This window comes from Brassica napus, chromosome C6, assembly GCF_020379485.1.
Source record: "Brassica napus cultivar Da-Ae chromosome C6, Da-Ae, whole genome shotgun sequence".
Taxonomy (NCBI): Eukaryota; Viridiplantae; Streptophyta; class Magnoliopsida; order Brassicales; family Brassicaceae; genus Brassica; species Brassica napus.
This window is the reverse complement of record NC_063449.1, coordinates 34,470,667-34,498,065: the sequence shown is the minus strand read 5'-3', so window position 1 is coordinate 34,498,065 and position 27,399 is coordinate 34,470,667. Positions and strand designations below refer to the sequence as shown.

The window sequence follows — 27,399 nt, the reverse complement described above, 5'->3', positions numbered from 1 at the left end:
AGCTGATCACACAGGCTTTGTAGGAGCTGCTTCCAGATACATTGGTTTGAAAACAGTGATGCAATTACTCGGCCCAATGTTAGTAAACACTTCCATAATCCTAGATTGTCTCTAATATATATATTACCAAATCTAATTACACTAGGCAGGCCAGGTCTTGTGTTTGGACGCCTAAAGCACCAAAACATATGGTTATCCATAAACCACTACATTTCATAAGCTTTGGCTTAGAGTCAGCCTTGGCACTAGGGAGTATGCACCTACCTACCTGCATTTCATTAACTGTACATGAATCTGATTCTTATTCCTCATAAGGTTTTTATTCGGACAATAATTGTGGAATCTGCATGATGTGGGTGATGTTACTGGCTCGTATGGTTATTGAGATGCTCAGAGACTGACTACGCTAGAATCTTACGAGCATTTTACGCGTTTGCACATGTACCCTTTTTTTCTTGTAGGCAATACTTGTTGTTGAAAGAGTTTAAAAGGAATTGTTTTGTTTATTTTCCAGATCCGTATCACCAGGACATGCAGGCTACCTTGTAAATGAAGTAACCGTTTCTTTTCTTAATATTCTCAAACTACGAATTAGGTCGGAAACAATATTTAAGATCACTCGTGTATGGTTGAAATGAAATTTAGAGGCTACTCGAATAGAAGAAAAAAGAGTGGGGTCCGTCCATGAATTTGGCGTTTGCAAACGCTGTTATGGAGACATGAAAACATGTCTCTTGTTTCTTTTTATTACAAATCTGATCTGATTCCTTAAGTGGTAACCAACGAACTGATAAGAGACGTGAGGTGTGTATTTGTTGACATGTGTCTACAGGTCCGTGAAACAAAGGCAAGGAAGTAGTCCTGTGAGGACATAACACGTGTTTGGTCCGACAGCCTAGAAAGCAACGGCTCTGTTTCTTTCGCGACGTTAATCCGCCGCCTTCATCCACGTGGCTTTTTGTTGGAATTTTAGATTGTTCTCTAAATTGTTTGCATGTTAATTAATTTTTTTTATAACCACTATTTTATTTAAATAAAATGTAAAATTACAATAAAATTATAGCAAATAATAGAATTACAATTAAATGCAAAACTAAGATTATAAAACATTTTCTAATGTAACGCATTTGGCATGTTAATTAATTTTATGTTACTAGGTGATTTAACTACTATTAGATTATTATAATTTTTAATATCCAATTACGGAGCCTGATTTAAATTATTAATGATTTATCTATTATACAACAACTTGATGTATCATAATTAAATTCCCTCTAATCATGTATTTCAAATCTTTGAGTTGGTGTTGAATAGTCTTGGACATCTGGTTCCTTGGATCGGGTCTTGTCGGATCTAGTTTTTCGGGTTCTAGAAATTTGGATCCATGTAGTATATATAATTTTTCGGATCGGATTTTGTCGGATCCGGATACATAATTCTAATACCCATAAAATATATATAATTTCCAAGTATATTTCAGATACATATCAGTTCAGATATTTAGGACTTGAAATATCCGAAATGGACCCAAAACTCGAAAAATATCCGAAAACACTAAAAATATCCGAAGAACCGCAAAAATAGCCAAAAAATACTCGAAAAAAATATCCAAAATCAGATCCGAAAATCCAAAACATACCCGAAATTTACCTGAATACCCAAATCATATTTTCTGAAAATCTAAAATTTTACTCCAAAACTGAAATTATACCTAAAAACCTGAATCTGAAACTTAAAAAAATATCTGAAATACCAAAAATATACCAAATCACCTATATATCTAATATATACAATAATTTATGGATACTTTGGGTACCCGATCGAGTTTCGGATAGGACGCTGACTCGAATCGAGATCCGCAGGTCCAAAAAAAAACAGACCCAACACGTATTTTAGCATGGATTCGGATCCGAACCCGAACCTGTATTTTTGGGTCGGTTCCGGTTTGGGTCTTTGGGTCTTGGTAAAATGTGTAGGCTTAGTGTGGAATGAACATTGCTTATATTCGGATCGATTGTGATAGTTTTGTTTTCGTGGTTCTTTATTTTGAAACATGAGTGATGAGGTTAATTTATGAGAAATATCTTAGGATAGCACTAAAAAAATTTTTGCCACGAATATAAATTTTAAGGATCAAAATGACCAAAATGATCAAAATGTTTCATTACATAGGTAAATATACATTTATAGGGTTAACTATTCCAAACTTTAAGGTTTAGAGTTAAGGGGTAAAGATTTGAGATCGAGGTTTAAAATTTTATAAAATAAAAAATAAATATTAAAAATTTAAAAATTAAAAGTTTTAAAAATAGTTTCAAAAAGTATTTTTGAATTACAAAAAAAAAATTTTAAAAAAAAAAATCGCAAAAAAAAAAGTTATAGAAAAGTTCGAATTTGAAAACATATAATCTAAAACTATAAAAAAAATTATTTTTTATTATTATTTATTATTATTTATTTTATTTTTATTTTTTTATTTTTTTATTTTTTATATATCTAGGGTATTATGGTTTTTTTATCTATTAAATAAAATATTTTGGTCATTTTTTCTTTGTTGTCTATTTTTATGACTAAAATTTGAAAATAATCTATTTAAGAGAATTTACTTAATTTATTGGTGGCTCTCTTTTTTTTTCATAAAAGAAAGTCAAAATAAAATTCAAATTGAAATTTGGTTCCCAAGACTTTCTTTATAATAGCCGCAATCGTCCAAAGCATGACGTGACGTACGAGGCATGGACACAGGGCCGGCTTAGATTGGAAGACGACCCAAGCTCAATCTATTTCTTAATAGATAAAGATTCGATTTTTTTAAAAAAAAAATACATGTATTTTTATATTAAAAATAAAAAAGGGGTCCAAATTTTTTTGTATAAAAGTATTTAAAAAAAACATATATCTGTCAGATTTTTTAAAGAAAAATAATTTTTTGGAAATAATTTTTTTTTTGTCCCAGGGCCCATGGCGCCATTGAACCGGTCCTGCATGGACACAAAGGCTATAGAGTGTTGGATTAATATCCAATCTATATTGCTATTTCGCATAAACATTTTGGATTAGATCCGTTAAATCGAGAAGTAAACAGTTGGTAGGAAATTTCAGGGTTCACTAGCTCGTATAGATTCGGTTAGTTCTTAGTTCAAGTAAAAATTTAGGTTTAGTTATCCAAATTGGTTCATCTTTTTAGTTAGCTCAAATAAAATATCAGATAAATCGGATAAAATATAAAGTACAATTAAGATGAATAAAGATAAAACTTTCAAATGGTATGAATTATTTTGGATACAAATAACTAGATATTTACAATGATTTTTTTATTTCTAGATAATTTTATTTTTAAAAATATTCATACATTTTAGTAAAATTTTAAATTATATATATATTTATTTATTTATTTAATATGTTTGAATATTTTTATATTCGGTTTCAGACTGACTCAAATATTTTAAATATATAGAAAGTGTTTGGATATTCAAAACTATAGTCTGATTCTGGTTTTGGTTATTTACTTTTTACTTTGATTTTTTTATTTAAAACTTTAAAACTTTGATTCAAATGGGTTTTAGGATATTTAAAATGCCAAAGCCTAAGACCAGGATTAACCCTGGTTCTTAACAAGAATCTTAAGGTTTAATTGTAATTAAAATAAATCAAAAATGGCAAATATATTAAGAGTTGGATCTTAATTAAGGAGAGGAAGACTCGGATCTTGTGGGACACGTGTAAGAGAGTGAGCGTTTGCTCTCTCCTTTCTCTCCCGACCAAAAGTTCCTTCCTCCAATTTCATTCATCTCTTCTCTCTTCCTCCAATTTCTTCACGATTCATCACGCTTTCGGCAGTTGATCTCGTCGACGATCGAAGACTCCAGCTCTCTCTCTCCGTGCATGCGATTGACGAAGAATCACTCCGGTTCTCTGTCGGTGGCTCTCATCGAGGAGGCAAAACTCTGACTCTCTCTCTCGGTGGATCTCCATTCGACGGGGAAAAACGAAGGCGGCTCTCTCAGTGGCTCTCCTGACTTAGAATGACGGCGTCTCTCTCTCGGCAGCTCTGATTGAGAGCGAATCACGCCGTCTCGCTTGCGGCGGCTCTGATTGAGGGCGAATCATGGCGTCTCTCTCTCGGCGGTTCTGATTGAGGGCTAATCACACCGACTCTCTCTCGCCGGCTCTGATTGAGGGCGAATCACGCCGTCTCCTCTCGGCGGCTCTAACTGAGGGCGAATCACTCCCCCTCTAAAGCTAAGTTATTTTATTTCTATGTTTGCTCAACTTCAATGCATGCATGCGTTTAGTTGTGATGGTTTATGTCTATTTGATTTCATTCTTTTTTATTTTTTCACATTGTTTATCTTTCTGCTGAGTAATTCTTTCATTCTATTTGATTTGTTTCAGTGATCAAGAGCGTTGATCAAGAGACATGAGGAAGGTTCTTCAATGAAGAGGAGTACAACTGCAATAAAGGTACAACTTGTCTCTTTGATTTAGTTCTGGTCTGAACTGAATTGTATTGCTTGTGTTAGAATGATTCGCGGTTGGTAATAAATATGGTTAAGTGAGATTATTGTGTTAGATAGTAGTCTAGTCGAAACCGTGTTAGATATAAATGGATGTTTGATATAAATGTCTCTGTTAGATATTAATGGATGTTAGCTTTAGCTAGAAATTGAAAATGCCTATGTTAGATATAAATGGATGTTAAGTGAGATTAATGTGTTAGATAGTAGTCTAGTCTAAAGCGTTGGTTGTGGAAATGGCTAAAGCTTTTTTTTGTTAGATAGATGTCTAATCTAAAGCGTTGGTTGTGTTGAATGAGTTCATCTTCTGTGTTAATTGTTGATATCTTTCTCCCTTCTTTAAAACAAAACCCTTCTTCTCTCCCATATCATAAACACATTGAGCTTCTCTTTATTTCTTCTTAATCCATATTCCAATATGGATCCTAATTCTTATAACCACACGTCTAAGTTTGTTGATTTGCTTACTAGTCAACAAATTGTGTTCGGTTTTCCTCAATATAGTGTCCAACTATCTTCTTCTCAAGTCCCCTATTTTGGAACTCAAGCTCACGAAGCTTCAAACTTTGCTGAAGAGGGTCCTGCAGAGTGTAGAGAAAGGAAGCAGTGGACGCCAATCGATGATCTTGTACTCATCAGCGCATGGTTGAATACAAGTAAGGATGCTGTTGTAGGCAACGAGCAGAGGTGTGGTACTTTCTGGAAGAGGGTTGCAGCATACGTTGCCGCATCTCCTAAGGTTACTGAACACAGAGAGGCAAGTAATTGTAAACAACGCTGGCAGAAGATTAATGACATTGTCAATAAGTTTTGTGGGGCGTATGAAGTAGCAAGTAGAGAGAGAAGTTCTGGTCAAAATGATAATGATGTTGTCAAACTTGCTCATGAGATTTTCTACAACAACCATACAAAAAAATTCAATCTCGAGCATGCTTGGAAAGAGCTACGTAATGATCAGAAATGGTGTGAGCTTTCCACTTCAAAAACCCAAGGAAGCTCTAAACTGAGGAAGTGTGATGATGGCGCTCAATCATCAACCTCACACGCACCTGAAACGACCAATGGTGAAGAAGATCAAGGCGCCAGTCGTCCGCCGAGTGTGAAGGCAGCTAAGGCCCAACGTAAGAAGAAGGATTTGGCAGCGGGGAAGAAGAAGGATTTGCCAGATGGGAAGGTGGTGGCTGCGTTTGAAAATATGTAGAGCATCAAGAAGGAAGACTTGGCTATGAAAGAGAAGCTGTCAAAGATGAAGATGCTTGAGTGTCTGCTTGCAAAATCAGAACCTTTAGCTGACTATGAAGAAGCTCTGAAGAAGAAGCTTATCACTGACATGTTGCCTTAATTTCTGTTCTCTAATTAGTTTGTGTTCTAGTCTATCTGGTTGTTGTATTTTGCTTCTGTTGCTTATGTTTCTGGTTATGCTTGTGTTGCTTATGTTTGCTTAAATGATGATTATGTTTCTGGTTATGCTTATGTTCTTATGTTTACTTAAATGATGATTATGCTTTTCTTGTTCTTATGTTTCTGGTTATGCTTATGTTCTTATGTTTACTTAAATGATGATTATGCTTCTCTTGTTCTTATGTTTCTGGTTAGGCTTATGTTCTTATGTTTACTTAAATGATGATTATGCTTCTCTTGTTCTTATGTTTCTGGTTGTGCTTGTGTTTCAGTCTCGTGAATTATGATTGTCTTCTTTTGACATAAAGAAAAGCGGTTTTTCATGTTCTTGTCTTTATTTTCAGGTCCAAAAGAGTGACAGAGTGTAGCATTGGGAGTGGAAGACACACGGACAAGCTCACTGTCAAGTACCACTGTATTTTTCTGGAAAGAAAGCTCACAGTCATGTACCATTGTTGCTTTTAGACACGGACTTGTATTATTTGGTCACGGACTTGTATTATTTGGGTCAGTGTCACGGACTTGTATTATTTGGTCACAGACTTGTTTGTATTGCATCACTTTGTCTATATAAAAAAAATGTATATCACCTTCTTCTATCTTCATATCTTCAACATATAAACGTAACCAAGTCTCTCTCTTCTTAAAAACTTTAGCCTCTTCAATCACCTTCTTCTATCATCATTTCTCCTTCTCAAAATCTCAAAATATAAACATAAACAAATCTCTCTCTTTTTTAAAACATTAGCCTCTTCAATCACCCCTTAAAACATTAGCCTCTTTTTCAAAATACAAATTCTCTTGTAAACAAGTCTCATCTAATGGCTTCTTCTTCTCAAAACCCCTTAGATGAATCATTTGATGATGCCTTTGATGATACATTTGATGAGGTCTTTGATCAATATTTTGATCAAGCTTTTGAGAATTTTACCATTCATGATGATCGAGAAGAACAAAGGAAAAAACGAGCTTATATCGAAAGAAATCGTGAAGAAGGCAATGAACGTCTATGGAATTATTTCAGCGAAACTCCAACGTATCCTGATAATCTATTCCGACGACGTTTTAGAATGTACAAGTCATTGTTCATGCACATTGTTGATCGACTCTCCAATGAAGTTGAATTCTTTCGACAAAAGAAAGATTGTCTCGGAAGGCTTATTCTCTCTCCTCTTCAAAAGTGTACGGCAGCCATTCGTTGCTTGGCATACGGTACTGCGGCTGATACGGTTGACGAATACCTCCGACTCGGTTCAACTACAACTCATGCATGTTTGGAAAATTTTGTGGAAGGAATAATAAATTTATTCGGCGATGAGTACCTAAGAAGACCAACACCGGCTGATCTTCAACGTCTACTTGAAGTTGGTGAGTACCGTGGATTTCCCGGGATGATAGGAAGCATCGATTGTATGCATTGGGAGTGAAAGAATTGTCTCACCGCTTGGAAATGTCAATATTCACGTGGTTCGGGAAAACCTACCATCGTTTTAGAGGCGGTTGCTTTGTATGATCTATGGATATGACATGCGTTTTTTGGACCTTTAGGTACCTTAAATGATATCAATGTTCTTGATCGCTCACATGTTTTTGATGACATTATAAAAGGTGAAGCTCCCCAAGTCACATTCTACAGACATCCCTACAAATATCGCCAATATGATGGGTGTTCGAACTAGAGTTCGTGATAAACAAATGTATCAACAACTAAAAGATGATTTGGTTGAACATATATGGCGTAAATTCGGCAGCGATGAAGACAACAACTGAGTTCTGATGCTTCTTTTAAATTATTCTCGTTTATTTTACTAATCTTTGTTTTAATGTTTTTTTAATCTATGTTTAAAATGTTGTATTTTAATATGTTTTATTTAATAAATAAATTTATCTTTAATAAAAAAAAAATTCTTAAGAACTCCAAATTAAGAACTCACCATTGGAGCCATTAAAACGAAAAGTTTCTTAACAAAACTTCTTAACCTAAATCTATTAATTAAAATTTAATTAAGAACCCATTAAGGTCCTAGGGTTAATCTTGCTCTAACATTTTCGAAGTAAAAATTGTAAAATATGAAGACCAAAATATATAATTTAATTAGTTATGGTATGAGTTCGCCGTTGTTTTAGTATTCTCCTAACTTGTAAATTATAAATTGATTTTCGTGAATTTATATTCGGATACAGAAGGTGTGTGTGTATGTGTGTATAGAATTCATAAATTGTTGGAAGATCCTTTTTTATCAAGATAAGATTATATGATAGGACGGTCTTTCTAGTGTAAAATTCTTGGAAAAAAAAGGAAATTAAAAATTGAAGGCAAAATAACCCTTCACGTGTCAATTCTAGAAGAATCTGCTCATCTCTTCTCGTCTATATTAGCTTATTCTCTAGAAATCGCCTCACTTCTCATCTTCTCCTTCAGCCATTATTGTTATCTAAGCTCTGTTTTTTTTAAACAAACAGAGGAATCCCTAAATTTGGATTTTTCCATTCAAAGCTATTTCTCATTTCTCTAATTTTGGAATAAGAAAAAACAAACAAACAAAAAGGTTGTCTTTTTTTTTTTTTTTTTTAAATCCATTTTCCTTCGTTTATGATCTGTTCAAGCAAAGGAACGATCTTAATATACAGAGGAAAAGATTCAACCTTTAGATTACCCGTTACAGTGTCTTCCTCAAATCAATTTCGAAATAATAATCTTCCGATCACTGTCACAACTTTCCGACGATCATTACCTTCATCGTCATCGTCAATGGCGGTGGAAACAATGTCAGATACATCAACTTTGCTTCTAACGTCGGGAGCTAGCGGCCGCGTTAGAGCCCTCTTCTCCATGCGAGAGCTCAAGCGTCTCGTCACGATCATCCACGCGCTGATCCTCTTCATTCTCCTCCCGTTTCGCGTCGTCGTCTGGAGGCGGAGGTCCGGAGCGGTGGTCATCAGAGACGAGAAACAGGAGAGGAAGGTGTGGTCTCCGCCGCAGATCGTGGTCAGGAAGAGGGGAGCCGGAGGAAGCGAAAGCGGATGCAGCGTTGCGCCTCCGTCGGTTCCGGCGGCGGTGGTGGATGAGGATGTTGCGGTTAGACGGGAGCTCGCGATGAGACGAGTGTTGGAGGATGAGGGCGGAGATGGAAGCTCCGTCAGAGACTTTTCGCTTTTCCCGACGAAGAGAGGCGATACGTTGTTTACTCAGTCATGGTCACCTGTTTCCCCTAATCACAGGTCATATTCTCGTTTAACATTTCTCCATATTTTATTTATTTTAATTCGGTTTAATCCGTAAATTATCATTTTTATAGTCATTTACTGATTATAAATGTTTTAAGGAAGATGTGCTGAAAGGACATAGGTGTTTTTTCATTACATGAATGTTTCTTGGAGTTTGTGTCTGTTGTACTTTTCATATCAGGTGGTCCTGTTTCATGTTTTGGTTTGTAGCTTGTGTGATTTAATGTTCAAGTGTGGATGGCTAGATATTATTCCTTTAATTCCTATATTTAAATAGTTTGCGTAATCAAGGGTCATAAATTGTTGTTGAACTAACATAAGATATGCGGATTCAGTATCAAGATTAGACTTAGTTGGTAAGCATTTCTTAAGATTCAGTTAGAGGATATCAAAAAAGATTAGCTGGAGAAATATAGAAAAGAGAGTGTCTTGCTTTGTCCAAGTGGTTTTGATTTTTGAAGTATTAATATATGTTATAAGATAATAGAAGACTTTGTCAATGTTTGGCCTACTGACCTATCATTTATATAAAAGTAGTTTGAATCTTTCATGCCTCTAGTTTTGTTAGCTAACCTGAGTTTTGTTCTTATAGAATCATTTATCATTTTCTTATTGTGGTTTCTTATCTTTGCCAGTGCTCTTTTCTTTGCAGGGGACTTATTGTTCTGCTACATGGATTAAATGAGCATAGGTTTGAACATAACTTTTGTCTAGCTATGCTCCTCCGTTCTGCTTGGAATATAGTTTTTTTTTTCTGACTGAAGGAAGCTTTCTGTTTCCAAAATTTGACAGTGGCAGGTATAGTGATTTTGCAAAGCAGCTAAATGCTAACGGCTTCAAGGTCTATGGAATCGATTGGATAGGTAACCTATAGCTAAAGAAGCTTCTGTAGACTTTAGTATAAGCATTTAAGTATTCTAGCCTCATGTTCAGTTAGTCTGCCTGGGTCAAAATGAGCATAAACCTTTTAACTACGGATCCTGATGGTATCTAAGGTGTTAGGGCTTAAGTTTTTGACATCATTAGTAGCCATGGTGGTAGTCTTGATCTTGAACATTCGTGGGTCATTTGAAACATGTACTAGGATGGATAGAAGCGAACCTTGATACTAATCATTAGTTCTTGTGGAAAGCTGACACATGAACCTCATCTTTAGCCTTACAGTGTCAACAACTTAGGGACTAATCTATGATTTGTTTATATCTGCAAACAATTTGAACTTATAGACTCTCCAAGCATCTACCTCAATGTTAACTTCCAAATCTATTTATTTGACTCTGGGTACAATTTTTGGGGTCTCGTCTTACAGGTCATGGTGGAAGCGATGGACTTCATGCTTATGTCCCTTCCCTTGACTACGCTGTCGAAGATTTGGTATCTCTCTCTCTCTCTCTCTCTCTCGTTCTCTATAGTTTCCAAAACATCCTGTTGCTGACACAAACTTTCACTATCATCATCATCTTTGCAGAAATCATTTCTTGAAAAGGTTTTTACGGAGAATCCAGGACTCCCTTGTTTCTGCATTGGACACTCAACAGGAGGAGCAATCATCCTCAAGGTAACAAAACATCTTTATCATCATATTATATTATCCAAGCCTACAAAGTCCCAAAACAGTGCTAAAACAATCAAGTGCAGGCTATGCTAGATCCAAAGATCGAGTCTCGAGTGTCAGGCATTGTGTTGACTTCACCTGCTGTCGGAGTCCAACCATCCCATCCAATCTTCACTGTAAGTTAATCTCAAAAGAGTCATAGTTTACACATTTTCAAATAGTTCTTGAGCAACTTTGTCTTTTTAAAACAGGTTCTTGCTCCAATCGTTGCGTTCCTCCTGCCAAGGTACCAATTCAGTGCAGCAAACAAGAAAGGAATGCCGGTCTCTCGTGATCCACAAGCTCTTGTCACCAAATACTCTGACCCGCTAGTCTTCACCGGATCCATCCGGGTTAAAACCGGCTACGAGATCCTTAGAATCGCCGCTCACTTGCAACAAAACCTGAACAAAGTGAAAGTTCCTTTTCTTGTCATGCACGGTACAGCTGACACAGTGACTGATCCGAACGCCTCTAAGAGGCTCTACGAGGAAGCTTCTTCGTCAGACAAATCAATCAAGCTCTTTGACGGACTGTTGCACGATCTTCTCTTCGAACCTGAGAGAGAAATCATCGCTGGAGTCATATTAGATTGGCTAAACCAGCGGGTTTAGTGCTCTTTCCATAACCAGCAATTACTATCATGTCTAATCAAGTTTTATTTCTTGATTAAGATGAAATAATAATGTATTTTTTTGCGGAAATTTCTGAGTAAATCTACAGAGAAATCGTGAGGGAGAAAGACTTAAAAAGAGTTCTTGGTTGATTTAGCTACTTCTTAATTGGTTTTTGTCAACTCAAGAAGTTAAAGAGATAAGGAGACTTGGACTTTCTTGCGGTTCATTGGTCTTGCAGAACATTTTGACCCTCTGTGTATGTTATAAATCAAATAATTTTGTAACCTCGGATTTTAATATTTTTATCTATGTTGATGGAAATCTGTTGCATGTTTCGAATGTTTCTGCTTGTAAATAATTTTATCAAGTTTATGCTGTTTTATTGTGTGAATCAGCATTTTGTGTGTCCAACAACAAGAAAAAGTGTTTGGATAGTAGGTCACTTGCTTATTACAAAACAAAGAACGTAATATTGTTACTAATCTCATGGAATGTATTAAAATCGAGAATATATCTGTTAAATAACTACTCCATCCATCCGTTTCTAGAAAAAAAGTTTTGGGTTCTTACAAATTAAAAAATAAACACATTAAATGTTCGTTTTTTTCATTAAATTTTAGTTGTAAATACGTTATTTGTAATTATTTTTTCATAATATAATTCTTTTCAAAAACAAATACAGAGCATATAAAAATGTATCTTTCAGATATAATTCTTTTCAAAAAAAAATCTATCTTTGACGTAAAAAATATTTAATTATTCTAATATATTCGTTGCAATAACCTGGAAACATAATCGAAGTGGAGGAAGAAAGGGGAATGAAACCCAAATGCGTGAATAAAGTTGGAAATGTGATTCACATATAAACAAAGTATGTCAAGAGTCACAAGTCAAGGGGGGTGACTCTCTCTTTTTGTCACACTCAAGAGTGACACCTATGGGCTTTTCTCATTCGTGAATCATCAATGCTAACGTAAGGCAGTGCGTCAGAAGAAGAAAACAAAAAGACAAATTTAATAGAGTTGTTGTTATCATCATCAACTCTTCCACTAGCTATTGAGACCCCCGGATCTTCGACGAACATCATCCAAACAGAGATTTGCTTCGAGCTGGTGGAAAGTGTAACCCGATAATATTGTTTTTCCTTGCATAAGTGGCTAATTTTTTTTTTCTTTTACGACAAAAAAAAAGTGGCTAATTTTTTATTTCTTTTGGCTGCAACTGCAACTTTAAACTTCGACTGTGCAGCCCTTATCTTTTTTTAAGAACGTTCTTTATTACATTTTTTTTTCGACACAGAAAAAACAGCTAAACTCATTATTACACAATTCCAAAGGATTTATATTATGATTATTGTAATATGAAAGATGTAATGGCCCAACAGACATCAACCGAAAGAAAATAAATAAATAACTGTAAATGATTCGCCAAGATAACACATTCTTACTATAATATTCCATCAGTTTCATTTTACTTGCCGTTCTAGGTTTATGCACACGGATTAAAAAAACATATGATTTTATATATTTCCAAAAAAAAACACAATTACCTATACACCTAACCATATTTCAACCAATAAAAAAATAAAGTGGAGAATCTTTTTAATAAATTTTGCATTGAAACTCTAAAACGACACTTATTTTGAAACGAAATTTTTTCCCTACAACGACAATTAAATCGAAAGGGAGAGAGTATAAGATATCTAACTGTTTCACAAATAAAATATCCTACGCTGGTTACAAATATTCTCTTCACTAGTATGATTAGGCTACGGGTCAGTGTATAATATATCATAATTTATAAAAAAGAGAGTATATAACAACTACGATTTAAATAAGTATTAGGGTCAGTGTATAATATATCATAATTTATAAAAAAGAGAGTATATAACAACTATGATTTAAATAAGTAAATACTAGATTATCAAAATCTAGTGTACATTAATTTATATTCGATATACATACATGAATGAAACTGGAAAAAAAATCAAAGAAATAGTTTTATCACTGACAGGTGATATTACTATATGCCAATGTTTTTCCCCTAAAATCTGGATAATATGTACAAAAATTACGAACATAATATCTCCAGAAACTATTAAAAATTCTACCAAAATAAAAATAATTTTAATCCGATTTTCGATTTCGATTTCTACAAAACGAATCGAATTAAAGATCCTCCCGGAGGAAAGGATGGCCGAGAAGCTGCGACGCCGTCCATCTCTTACTCGAATCTTTACGTAGACAACACTCAACAAAGCTCCTAAACTCCTCCGAGCATACCTCCGGCGCCCGCGGCGGCTCCCCAAAACACACCGCGCACATTAAAGTCGCCCAGTCGGGTCTCTGTCCCGGCGGTAATAACGGAAAGTGACCAACGAGAAGCTCCAGCATCATCAACCCGAAACTCCAGATATCTCCGGCGTACACGTCGGAGCCTCCCCCGGAAGATTCAGAATCAAACCTCTCGGGACTCATGTACGCACAAGTCCCGACGTAAGAGTTGCAAGAATCCAACGACCGGACCAAGATCTTGCTGACTCCGAAGTCGGCGATCTTGACCTCGTCCTTCGAGTTGAGGAGGAGGTTCGCCGGTTTGATGTCTCTGTGCACGATCTTGAGAGCGTGCAAGTAACTCAGCCCTTTCAAGATCTGTCTCGCGAACCCGGCGAGGCGCTGCTCCGTCACGGCGCCGCGGAGAGACTCTAGAGTCCCGCCGTCCATGTACTCCATCAGAATCGATACTTCGCCGACGACTTGTTTCTCGAAGATACCGTGACACCGGACGACGTACGGCGAGTCTGTACGGCGGAGGATCTCCATCTCTCGCATCAGCTGCCGTGTTAAGATCGGATCCATGTCGCCGTTAACCGTTTTGAGAGCGTAGAGGTCCCCCGTGTTCTTGTGACGGACTCTGTAAACAACCCCGCCGTTTCCGCATCCGAGAACGTTGAGTTTCTCGAGATCAGCGGCGGAGATGCCGCCGGAGGTAGCGACGGTGGTGGTGACGGAGGGGAGGGAGAAGCGGCGGTCGGAGATCGGAGGAAGAGGAAGACGGAGGTTGAGCTGACGACGTTCTCTTACCAAAGCCATAGAAAGAAGGAAGACTTGATCTGATGTAAGAAGGAGATAAAGAGAGAAGCTTCAGGTTACTTAGCAAAAAAAGAGAAGCTGCAGGTTTTATATGAGTTTGAGACTTGTGTAGAGTGGGAAGGAAGGAGACAACGTGGAAGGTCAAGATGACCTAATTACCCCTTTTTAATTTTCTTATTTAATTTCTTCTTATCTTAAAATGGCAGTCTCTTTTTTCAAAAAAAATATCGTTAAAAATGCAACTTGTGTGAGTGTTTGATTACGCACGTGGTTAAATGCATCTGTAATGAATTTGTCCAATTTATTTCATGGAAAATAACTAACCCTATAGTCCTCCTAGTAATCATTATTTGTAAAGTACTACACGATAATGTAAGCAAAACAACGGTAATCCCTTTAAAACAACAAGGTACGTAAAAAGTTATTGGTAATGATGTATTTGGGCGGCGTTACTGTACTCCAGTTTCAAAATATATGATCATTTGGAGGGTTTTTGATGTTTCAAAATACATAATATTTTGATATTTTATATATATTTTGATATTTTTTAGTTTTTAATTTTATTGAAAAAATATGTGACCAATAATATTTTATATTTTTTTTTATGATTGGTTGAATTAATTTTATTTTATATTTTAATACTATTTTTTTTGATAAAATGTAAATATCTCAATTCTTGTCTATTTAACCAAAACATCAACTATAACTATTTTAAAACAGAGGAAGTATTAAACCTCGTAGAATTAGTATTAAGTATTAATCTAGTGAGTTATTAAGTATTCATTCTTTTACACTAGAAATAACATTTAAGGTTAGGTATTGGAAAATGTAACCACGCAAGCATGGTCGAATGGTGCAGCAAGTTCAAAGGAGTTGAGCATTTTGAGTTCAAAACCTATTAACCTCAGATTTATTTGTTTTTTTTTGTCAAATGATATAAATTATCTTTGTTTTTTTGTCAGATGATATAAATTATCTAATTTTCGCTGTAAGCAACTAGTCTATTTAACACCAGCAGACAAGACTCTATGTTGGTTGGGTTTCAATCCGTCGCTATAAAAAATATTGGAAAATGAAATGTTTACAAATTAGTGAAAATGTATAAAATATTTTTAACAGGTTCAAGTAAAAATGTGGATCTTCGTAAAACAGTTTAATATTATGCAAACAAAACTATGAAGCGCTAATCTTAATAAACAAATATGATTGAAGATTATAGAATTTTTAATAGTTATTATAATTTATATTTTTTAATAAAATAACAAATCAGTTTTTAAAAGTAAGACTAAGGTTATGAATGTTTTAGTTGGTTTGGGCTATACGAACTTAGATTTCAATTTTGGTTACCATTCATCTCATTTTATTACACAAAACGCATATGGTGGTTTCACATTAAAAAATAAAAAATAAAAAATAAAATGTGTGTTTTGTAACCGCACCTGAAACGCATAAGCACTAAATTAGGTGAGTTTAGTGAGTTTACTTTTTTTTTTAACTTTTTCTCATTTCATTTTAGATTATTAAATATGAAAAATTAGGTTTAAAATATATTATATCTAATTTTCATTTATAAAAAAAGAAAAATGAGATTTTAGAAATATAAAAGTAATATAAAATATAAAATATAAATAACATTCTACTATTAGTTCCACACTGCATTTTCTTTTCGTTACCATTCATATTTTATAGTGAACCGTTTTTTTGTCCAACTTCTTATATTTATAACCGTTCTTAATCTGTACCGCATTATATTATTTATTTACCCGTACTACTTATCCCTTCGTTACTATTCAAAGCCTAAAACCAGAAGCACTAATAGAATGGTATATGACCTTTTTCTCCTAATAGATCATAACTTTATTGTCACGGAAAATGGAAAATAGTATATGTAAATAAAAGGTCATCTCTTAAACCAGTGGCACTAATAGTATAAGACCTTTTTCTTAAATAGATTATTACTTTAAGCTCAAGGAAAATGGAAAATGGAAAATGGAAAATGGAATATATTTTTTGGGTGTGAAGGTTCGATGAACCAAGGAGGCTAAAGGACGAGGAACTTAAATGACTAGTGAGGTATGAGAACGACTAAAGAGCACTAGCGTTTTGTACGCCAACGTGGAAAAGCTTGTTAACACACATCTTCTTAGTTTATTTTTATTTTTATTTTTTATAAAGGGTTTGTTTCTTCTTAGTTTCTTTCGCCATCGCATTCACATGTTGCCTAATTTTATTATTTCTATGAAATTGGGATAAGATCCTTACTTTGTAGACACATAAGACACCCCAGGGTTTACATGTATGTTTTCATGTGTGATGTGTGTATTTGTGCGCAGTGCACATGCCTATTTATTGCTTGGTTGTGTGTGGGTAGTTATGTTTTGCTATGCTAGTAGTTACAAACAATTGAAAGAATTCTGCTAAACAAATGTCGAAATAATCCTAATCGAAAACGAAATCTATAATAGTATCCACCAGATGTTTAGAATAATAATAGATATCGATAGTTAATTACTTAAAACTCATTTAACCATGTTGAAATGTTTTGATATATAATTTTAAAATGATAAATAAAAAAAGTAGGACAGAAACAGAAAATAGGAATGGAGGAGATCCTGCCATTATAATTTGTTAATTCTTGGCATCTTTCAGCATGTGTTATGTGTGTATTTATTACGCACATGCATACTTATTGTCGTTAGTTTGATATTATAATTCCTCTAAGTAATCATTAGACATCAATACAACCCATGTCGATACATATGATAGAACCCTTGTGAATGGACAGCAACGATTCTCAAAGCTGAAAACCAGATATCGTTTGCTAACGTGCGCCCCTTTGTAAAGTGTTCAAAAGAAACCACATGTAACATTTTATGTAATGATCCATGAGGATGATGGACGAACACTACAAAAAACACAACCTTAACGAAGAAAGTTAACGAGGAAAAACAATCCTCGTAAATTTACGTCGATTTTACGAGGAACTTACGTGGAAAAATAATGTCATCATTATTTTTTCGTAAAGTAACGACAAAAGCGTTTCGTCGTAAAGTCGATGTAATTTGACGTGTCTTTTACGAGGAAATACTATTTCCTCGTAAATACGACGTAAACTTCGCGTGTTATTTACGAGAAAATAATTTACGTGTATTTAGCGAGAAAATTTTGAATCCACCAACTTTGTAGGTGTTACATGTTTTTTTTTGCCACCTAATTAATTTTCGTCGTAAATTCATAGGAAAATTACAACTACCAGATTCAAAATTTCCTATAAATATGGATGTTTGAACATCATTTTAAACACACCAACAACAAAAAACATGAAAGAAAAAAAATAGCTGGCTCCGGGACTATTTACGAGTTGCGGAAGTGGATGTATATGCATAGAGATGCTAACGGGAGAGTGACAAAAGAATACCTTGCGGGGATGGAGACATTTATGCATCAAGCAGATTCAACACCGCTCGTCCAAGAAAGTGGTAAGATGTTCTGTCCTTGTCAGAAATGCAACAATTCGAAACTGACAAACCGTGAAAATGTTTGGAAGCATTTGATAAATAGAGGTTTCACGCCAAATTACTATATCTGGTTTCAACATGGAGAAGGTTTTAATTATGATCAGAATGAAGCTAGTAGTAGTAATAGCAATTTTCAGGAAAAAGAACCGGTTGATCATCATTTGCATAATGAACATAGTTACCATCATGAGGAGATGGTAGATTATGATAGGGTTCATGATATGGTAGCTGATGCATTCGTAGCTCATGATGAAGATGAAGAACCTAATATAGATGCAAAAAAGTTTTACGAAATGTTAAACGTGGCGAATCAACCACTTTACAGTGGTTGTAGAGAAGGTCTCTCTAAACTGTCGTTGGCTGCTAGAATGATGACTATTAAAACTGATCACAATCTACCTGAAAGTTGCATGAACGAATGGGCGGACTTGTTTAAAGAGTATTTGCTGGAAGACAATGTGTCTGTTGATTCTTATTATGAGATTCAGAAACTAGTTTATAGTTTTTGGTTGCCTTCGGAGATGATAGATGTTTGCATCGACAACTGCATGATCTATTGGGGAGATGATGAGAAACTAGAAGAATGTCGATTCTGCAAGAAGCCACGATTCAAGCCGCAAGGACAGAGACGTAATAGGGTACCAAAGATCTTACCGATGATGCCACAGACGAAGCTGTTGAAGACGAGTTTAATGAAAATGATGATGTTTCTAGTGATGACGAGAATGTCGATGTATCCGATTGATGTATTTGATTTTGTGTAGGGTGTTTTATGAATAAGATGTGGGAGTTTGTTTTATGAATAAGGTAATGTGGGAGTTTGTTTTATGAATAAGCAAATGTGGGAATTGTGGTTTGGAATGAAAATAAAGATGGGGTTTGGAATATATGAAGTAGAAAATAAGGAACATGGGGTTTGGGGTTTCGGATTTTAGGGATTTAAACATAACACTCGTTAGTTCCTCGTAAAGCGACGTCGAACTTACGACGCAAGCCTCGTTAATTCCACGTAAGAGAGAATCGTCGTAAAGGACTCGTAAGAAGACGAGGAAATAACGATGAAATAAAAAATAAAGAAAGCGACCCCCGTTAAATCCGCGTAGGACGAAATCGTCGTAAACACCTCGTAAAATAAATAAAGCACACGGGCCTCGTTAATTCCACGTAGGACGAAATCTTCGTAAATACATCGTAGCATAAAAACTAGAAAAAAAGAAAAAGAAGAAAAATACCAGATTCACATGTGGTAAGACTTCCAGCAATTATAATACGTAAGTCTCGCCCACATGAATTCTAATATCTTCTTCTCTTCCTTTTTGTTTTCAAATATTTATAATTTGAATAGGATTTTGTTGAGGAGTGTGATTTGGAAGTTTGTGTGTGGTTTGCGAAGGAGAGTTGTGGGTATATTTATAGGAAAGCGCATCTCGTTAATACCTCGTATATAAAAACGCGGGCCTTTGTAATTCCTCGCTATTTACTCGTACAATTGCTCTCTATTTCGTCGTAACGTTACGAGGAATTTGCAACGATAATAAAATTGTCGTTAATACTTCGTATATAAAAACGCGGGCCTTTGTAATTCCTCGCTATTTCCTCGTACAATGAAACGCGGGCCTTTGTAATTGCTCGCTATTTCGTCGTAACCTTTGTGGAAATTGCGACGATTTGTAATCTTATATATACCCCCGAGCGCTCACTCTTTCTTTCCTCTCTGCTTCCTCTCCATTTCGTGGCAATGGTAAGCCTCTCTAATTCCTCTCTAATTTGGTTAGGTTAGGATATATTAGGTGGTTAGTATAGAGAATTTAGATAGGTTTACAGATTTTATGTTATTTAGTGTTGATTAGGTGGATAATGTTGGGAAATATACTGTTGATGTTAATTTTAAAAATTAAATTTTTTTCCCAGGTTCGAAAAGACAGATTTACTGCTCATTACAGAGAGATGTTCGGTGAGCCGGGTAGTCGTTTAGACCCGTCTTCTTCAGCTCCAGGTTCTTTGGGTCAGGAGACTGTCCCCGAGACTCAGTACACTCAGAGAGTCTCTGGGTTTCCTTCTTCTAGTGCACCATCGGCTCCTCATGTGTCTTCCCCGATGGCTCATCCGACGATGCCTCCTCCTGTGCCTCCTCCGATGGCACCTCCGATGCCCACCAAGATTCATCCCGATTTGATGGTGCCTCCGAGTGCTCCTTACTCGCAGTACACTGTAGAGGACATTCTCCGTCTGCCAGGCAGAGAAGGTGATACGCCCAAAATAAGGATCACTCTTTCGGTAAGGTTGATATGAACTCAGATCCGAGAGGATTGAGAACTGATGGATCGAGGGGTGACACTAAGGGTTGCGGAATAGCCCAAAGATACTACCAGACTTCGATCGTTGCCGGATGTGACGCACCGGTCCAACAAAAGAAGGATCGAAACTTGGAGATAACCTCACCAAGAAACTAAGAAGTGTTCTAAACAAAGAACAATGAGAGAAACTCATAAAAAAGGAAAAACAATCTGTTTTATTTCGTGGCTCTAAGGCCTTATTTATAGGATTACAAGTTGTAGAGATCCAAAGAAAAATGTGCTAAAAACAAGACATTGGAAATAGAAACAAAGACTTGACTAAATAAAGTCTTTGACTGAAACTTGGACTACCTCTTCATATAGCCACGACCAGGACTTTGAAAGGTCAAGAATATACTCCTGATATGGGCCAAGACATGTCCCTTTGAGGCCTGGTCGAAATCCATCTTTTCCCTTAGCCAATATTTATCGGTTTCTCCATTTGGCCCAAACAAGTTCGTTTTTGAATCTTTTTGAAAACCATCAAGCCCAATGCTTTCTTGAACATTTAGAACATGAATAATAATCTTTTTCATGATTGAATTGACCGTTGGTTCATCAGAAAGAAGGTTAGCTATTTCGAGCTTCTTGGGTGGTCTGAATTCGCTAGAACTGAAGATCACTTGATTTGTAAATAGCATAACTATCACATATGAACTCCGTTTGATCTGATTCTTCTTCAAGGAGCTCCGTAATTGAGTTGAGAACATTCTCCAAGTGATTTCATGCGTAGAAGCCTCGTGGTTTGGAAGATATGAGTCAAACAATGAACATATATCTTTATTGCTTTCCATGATCAAGCCATGCATGCCTGTTTTGCCCGGTGCGCTACCCCACGGCACATCAGAAGGTTTACCAGTCATCGACCCCAACCGACCAGACGGAACTTTGTGTTATGTTGCATTAATTTTTTTTTTAATTCGTTTAAAATTCTTTTATAACATTAAAAAATAATTTATATTTTAAATTTGTATTTTCCAAGTGGGGGTTGACGGATGTCTTGCATCGGACGTAACCGACACGATCAAAGGTTACTTCTCCATGGCACATCCGAACTGGAGTAAGACGCCTCACTACGTCAGAAAGACGTGGTTCAAAATTTACGCTGTAAGTTTCTATTAATTAATTATATATATTTTAATTTTTTCATGATTTATATATATACTTTCTAAAAAACTAATTGTTAATTTATTTTTTTCAATAGCAAAAATATAATTGGGCCTTGCGGATCACTGAGAGGGTGAGGAAGAAGTTTATCGCGAAGGCGAAAGTTCGCTTATTGGACACGGTCTCCAACTGGAAGGGTGACTGGATCATGAAGGGATATGAGCGTGGCAAACCCGCTGAGCTCACCACGGATGTGTGGGATGACCTCATCCGTTATTGGCGTCTTCCTGATTCCATTAGAATCACCCAGTATTGCTCTAACTCCATTAAATAATTTTTTTAACATATATATTTTTATTCTAGCTTTCTTAAATGTTTTTTAGGCCAAAGAGACAGGACATCTCCCGTCTCTTATGGAACTTTACGAGAGGATCCACAAGAACAAGACGGGCGTATTTTTAGATGGCAAGTCCGAGCAAATCCACAACGACGTGGTTGCTCGGGTTGAAGACCGCCAGACCCAGCTGACCCAGCACTCTACCGAAGGATTACCCGTCACCTTATCCACACTTGAAGTGGATAAGATTTACGAGGAGGTAAATTTTCTAAAATTTTAATTTTTTATTATTCATTTAATTTAACTTTAAATTTTTACTAACAATATTTATTTTTTGTTTTTAAGGTTGTCTCTAAAAAAAAGGGACGGACGTTGGGGATTGGTTCCGTCAACGATGTTCCGAGAGCGACATCGTCTTATGGTCAGCGACATCGTCTTATGTTCAGCGACGAGATGATGAAGTCACTGAGCTGCGTAACGAGTTGGCTGCGACAAAAGCTCGTATGGGTGGAGTCGAGGGCTTTTTGGACGTTATAGCGGCCACAAATCCGGAATGAGAGTCCATGTTGAGGAACATGCGACAACAACATCCCATTCCAGGCGAGTCATCCGACACACATAACGAGGCAGATGTTGCGAGGAGGAGTGAGGAATTCTATCAGGCGATGAACGATCCTTAGTTCTTTTTTTTTCCGGTTGTTGTATTATAAATTCAAAACTTATTTATATATAAATTATTTTCGTATTGATTTGATTTTTATTTTAAATTATAATTTTATTAATAAATTAAATAATTTTAATTATTTTTTAATTATATTTTTAAAGTCTGTAAAATAAAAAAAACGAATTAAATTCGTAGCTAATTTACGACCTATTTATGTGGAAACTTTACGAGGAAATGACGAGAAAAAATAAACGAGTATTTTACGAGGAAACATTTACGAGGAAATGACGAGGAAAGATAAACGAGTATTTTATGAGGAAATACTTTCGTGGTAGTTACGTGTATTTTGCGAGGAAACACTTTCGAGGTATTTATGTGTAGTTTACGAGGAACCCGTTTCGAGGTATTTATGAGAAAATATAGCGACCTCCTTACGTGGAATATTTACGTGGTCTTTACGGCGAAATGATGTACTTCGTCTTTACAACGGAATATTTTCCTCGCTAAGTTACGACGAATTGGCGAAGAATTATGTGTTACGACGGATGAGTAACGAGAAAACGTGTTTCCTCGCTAATTCCTCGTAAAGTCTGTTTTACGACGAACTCACGAGGAAAACTGTTGTCGTTAATCTTATGTTTTCTTGTAGTGGAACGTTGTGTGATATATCATAATTGAGAATCCTCATATTCTGAAAAGTGAAAACTCTTGGCAATTTGTCCTCGGATGCCATTTGGATTCCATAATATAACAATAATATTAAGAAATCAATAAAAGTTTTCAAAATGTTACCCGCAGACACTACTATAGGCGAAATCCAACTCATTCCAAGGTGGATACATGGCCGGCTAATTAGGAAGGAAGGACAAACGGTGTGACCTCCGTATATTAATAGTTAAGAAGCCCAATTTCTTTTATAAATTTATACTTTATACAAAATTATTAAAAAATAAAATTGAAAAAGGTTCAAATATTTTATATATGTATATGATTTTATTTTTATCTCAAAATATGCAAAAAATTACTGGTAAAATTTTAAAAAGTATTTTAAACATTAAATAACTATAAATTTTAAAGGTAAAAAAAAATTTCCCTATGACCCCCCAAGTGTTAAGCCGCCCTAGGTGGATATGGCAAAGTGCTCGATGTATGATTGGCTACTAGAGTTTGATCTGTCTTCAACTTTCATAAGATATGCTACTAACAACAACACTCTGTACCTCGAAGCGGGGTGTGTGTTTTAGGAATGACCTTAGAGAAAGAGATCTAGATAAATGTGGTAAAAAAATTATACATAGCAATCTTTTGTAGAGACAATAGTCCATGTGTAGTGACATTGCTGACATTCTCTAGATACTATGTCACAGTTCATGGCGTCATAGCATATCATCAGCCATGTCGACGATAGCTTGAACAAAACCTGGTCTCATCGAATATAGCATCTTCACTTGACCATTTTTTTATGGGTTCCCGTCTTATGAATCTTGACCCAACTGCTATCAATCTTCCAAATCTCCATACACCATCGTCTATCATCCATAAGTTCCTACGGCTTTTTCATATAACGTGGAAAAGGCGAGATTTTTGTGATCATTGGATGTCAAGGCGGAAGGATGGAGATTAAAGAGTTGAAAAAGTCCGTTTGTAGAGCGGAAGAAAAGATCTTAAAATCATTAGTGATCCATTTGGCGTGAACATGAGACGAGAGTTGTAGTAGATAGGGGCATGGTCTTCACATTCGTTTCCAACAGGATACTTTTAGACGACCATCTCCGACACTGATATCGATATCAACTTTGGTCCAAGTCGTGATCAGGCCACTAGGAAACCTTCTTTTACGGTGTTCGTGAAACTATCAGTCAGGGATCGAGAATGTTTGTTTTGAAAGATATAGATGCATTTTTTTTACCTGACTTGGGTTATCTAAAATAATAATACTTTAGACTATTGTAACTGAGTTAACCAACGAGTCCATTGTATAAACTTTAGAACTAGATTGAAAATCGTAAAGAATTACAATATGAAGACAGAATCAAAAACAGCTACCAGGTGCGGAAGGTGCGAGGTTTGGTCTGAGCTTTGTTGAAATCTGATCTGGGTTTAGCTCTTTGAAGATCTGATTTGGGTTTAGCTTCCTCCACGAATATAACTCTTCCATCCAAAAACTGTACACATACCAAATCAGAATTTTAAAAGAAGACAAGCGTGTGTGTGAGCAGAGTTACCTTTCCGTGCATCCCTTGAATAGCTTTCATGGAATCCTCCTCAGTCTCATACCTCAGGAAAGCAAATCCTCTTGGTCTATTTGCTACCTTATCCATCACCAAGTTAACTACACGGGGAACATGAGTTAAACATTTTAGATTCTCTTACCTGATCATCCTACAGACACCTAGTTAAAATAAGATGTGGCAGAAAGTGAAACAAGGGAGAGGTAATGGGGGTTACCAAGTGTAAGCTTGCCAAATTGTTCAAAAACATTTCTTAAGTTATCTTCAGTTGTACGGAAAGAAAGCCCTGTCTCCCAATAAAAAATACATCAAACTCTTGTCATTAGAGAGTTCAAGTCTCATAAAGCAAAATACAAACGAGGAGTCAAAGCAACAAAGTAGAACCATAAACACCCATTACAACAAGGTCATGTACTTATAAATTCCACTTATCATTCATGATTTGGAGATGAATTAAAAACAGAGAGACATTCTAAGAAAATTGGAAAAAAAGACAGAGGGAGAGAGAAAAAAAAAGGGAAGGGAGCTTTACCACTAACATACAGTTTCGTCTTCGGACCAGAGATAGAAGACGGTGGAGATGACGAATCCGGCGAAGAGAGACAACCAGAAACTAACAATCCCCCGACGTCGTGGCGTCTTGGAGCTGGATTCACGACGGTTCCGACATTGATTCGTCCGCGCCAGCTACGGAAACAGACAGACGAAGAGAAGCAGCAGCAAGTGGTGACTGAGAAGTTAGGTCTTAAGAAGCGATCTCCAGAACACGACGGATTAACAGCGACTATCCCTAAGCTACTCGCCATCCTTTCTTCTTCTTCTTCTTTTTCCTCGGATCCTAATATCCTATCGCAAACGCTCAACTTGATTTGTTGAGGGTCAAATTGGTATTTTCCATTCGGTTTATACTAGACCATTTCATTCGAGTTGGTTAGATAAAATGTGAACCGAATATATAAATAAAAACAAATGTAACTGCTTCGTTGACTCTTTCTCGTCTTAAGATCTACATATAGATTGGTGATCCATTTTATATACACAATTACAGATTGCAGGAAGCCAACCATTCAAGTAACCACGGGCACTGCCACCGCGCAAGCGCAGAGTTGTAGACATATTTCTTGTTTCATCTCAATATTTGTTAGGGTTATTGTAGCTGTAAATTTTGCGTTTTGGGTTGATCATTGTTTTTTAAGTTTTTTATTGTTATAGGATTAGAGTTGTGATGATGTATTGTGTATGCACTGTTCTCCACTCATGAAGGACTAAACTGTATTAGTAATGTGATTGATATAGTTCGTGGTGTTGCTTGCTGTGTCACTGAGACTTATTGCTTGTGTGTCTTTTTAATTTGTTACTTGTACTGTTGAGATTACATAAATTATATTAAGGTTGTTGAGAGTACCTTTTGTTTCTGGATATTTTTTCTCCAGTTTAATTGTGTAAGTTGCGTGTATTAAATAATAATTTTTTTTATTCTTATTATGTTGGTTATATGATTTTTTTACTTTTAAACTTGTTGTTTTTACCGCACATTTAAAACAAATATATGAAGACTTGTAGAAATAACTATAAAATGAGTGACAATTAGTATTTGAGTCTTAATGAGTTTTAAACGAATATATGTATTTCTCATAAGAAGACAATAGCGTTGGCATGTTGACATTGAGCATGTAAGCTATTTTTATAAGACAAGAGGAGTGAGCATGTGGAGATGTTGTTGCCGCCTTTGTGTCTGTTGGGATTGTCTCTTGTATCTCCTGGTGTGGCTGTGTTTGTTTCTCTTTTATTTGATGGGTAATATGTAAACAAAAATCATTGTTAGTTATATTTATCAGAGTTTGTAACTTACTCTCCTTTTTTGTTTAGGTAATTTCACTGATCTTGATTGTCGTCTTCGTCTTTTTGGTAAGCATCTGTGAAAGTAAGTTTGTAAATTGTTAAATATTTGGCCGTGTAGTTTATATTTGTTTAGCTGGCTCAATGTATGTGTCGTTGAGTTTTAGTTGAGTTGATTGGTTTGGTATATTTGTTTTGAAGTTTATTTGTAAGATTAGACAAAAAGAGAGGTGATCATTAATAATTCGTCTTTTTTGGGATTCTAGTTTTTAGTGTTTGATTGTTTGGGTTATTGTGGTTTCTTTTAAACAATAAAATAAAGATTTGTGTAAAATTAGATTGATAAGTAAGGGAGATAAATAGACGACCACAAATCTTGGGTATGAAATATTTTTGATTATTGATGTTAGCACAATATAGACAGTAATATAAAGATAATTATGTGTTGATTGTTTCTTACGGATCAATGAGGAGACAGATAACGACTCGAGTTGTTTCTTTGGTGAGGCCAGAGCCGTGGACAAAACGGATTTTCCCAACCACATCTGTGAGTTTAAATATCAGTTATGATATCAAAACATAATATAAACTCATATGCAATATGATAATATACCTGAGAGTTCTAGGTTTGTGTTCGCAATCACTTGGAGATTGTCGAACAGTCTAATCTTGACTGAAGATTGATCTCAGGAGCACCCGTGATGACTTCATCAATAATGGTTAGTGAGATGAAATGAATGAGGAATGGATTATCAGTTATCTTGTACATGCTTGAGCACATAGAAACCTCAAAACGATCGATTTTCACAATGGAACCAGCTTTCAAAGATGACATGTAATGATTAGCACGTCCGACGGGAGTAAACCCATGAATCACAGAATCTACAAATAATATTATTCAACAAAAAATCAGAAAAT

At 35.7% G+C, this 27,399-nt stretch overlaps 4 protein-coding genes across 4 annotated transcripts; 2 read left to right on the top strand and 2 right to left on the bottom strand.

Moving 5' to 3' along the window:
• The first annotated feature begins 4,935 nt into the window (after window positions 1-4,935).
• Window positions 4,936-5,718, top strand: LOC106403730 (glutathione S-transferase T2-like). The gene has a single exon (XM_048759868.1). The coding sequence runs from the start codon at window positions 4,936-4,938 to the stop codon at window positions 5,716-5,718; it is 783 nt and encodes a 260-aa protein (XP_048615825.1).
• Window positions 5,719-8,300: 2,582 nt separating this feature from the next.
• On the top strand, window positions 8,301-11,748 carry LOC106406770 (monoacylglycerol lipase). The gene is made up of 7 exons (XM_048760042.1): window positions 8,301-9,140; window positions 9,799-9,837; window positions 9,939-10,009; window positions 10,456-10,520; window positions 10,615-10,704; window positions 10,785-10,877; window positions 10,953-11,748. The coding sequence occupies exons 1-7, from the start codon at window positions 8,512-8,514 to the stop codon at window positions 11,352-11,354; spliced, it is 1,389 nt and encodes a 462-aa protein (XP_048615999.1). The 5' UTR covers window positions 8,301-8,511; the 3' UTR covers window positions 11,355-11,748.
• Window positions 11,749-13,256: 1,508 nt separating this feature from the next.
• Window positions 13,257-14,640, bottom strand: LOC106402427 (mitogen-activated protein kinase kinase 9). Its single transcript, XM_013843162.3, has one exon. The coding sequence runs from the start codon at window positions 14,447-14,449 to the stop codon at window positions 13,526-13,528; it is 924 nt and encodes a 307-aa protein (XP_013698616.1). The 5' UTR covers window positions 14,450-14,640; the 3' UTR covers window positions 13,257-13,525.
• A 9,690-nt stretch (window positions 14,641-24,330) lies between these two features.
• Window positions 24,331-25,514, bottom strand: LOC106447054 (organelle RRM domain-containing protein 6, chloroplastic). Its single transcript, XM_013888901.3, has 4 exons — window positions 25,175-25,514; window positions 24,860-24,928; window positions 24,637-24,743; window positions 24,331-24,576 (listed from the first exon to the last, which is right to left on the bottom strand). The coding sequence occupies exons 1-4, from the start codon at window positions 25,446-25,448 to the stop codon at window positions 24,454-24,456; spliced, it is 573 nt and encodes a 190-aa protein (XP_013744355.2). The 5' UTR covers window positions 25,449-25,514; the 3' UTR covers window positions 24,331-24,453.
• Window positions 25,515-27,399: the final 1,885 nt, after the last annotated feature.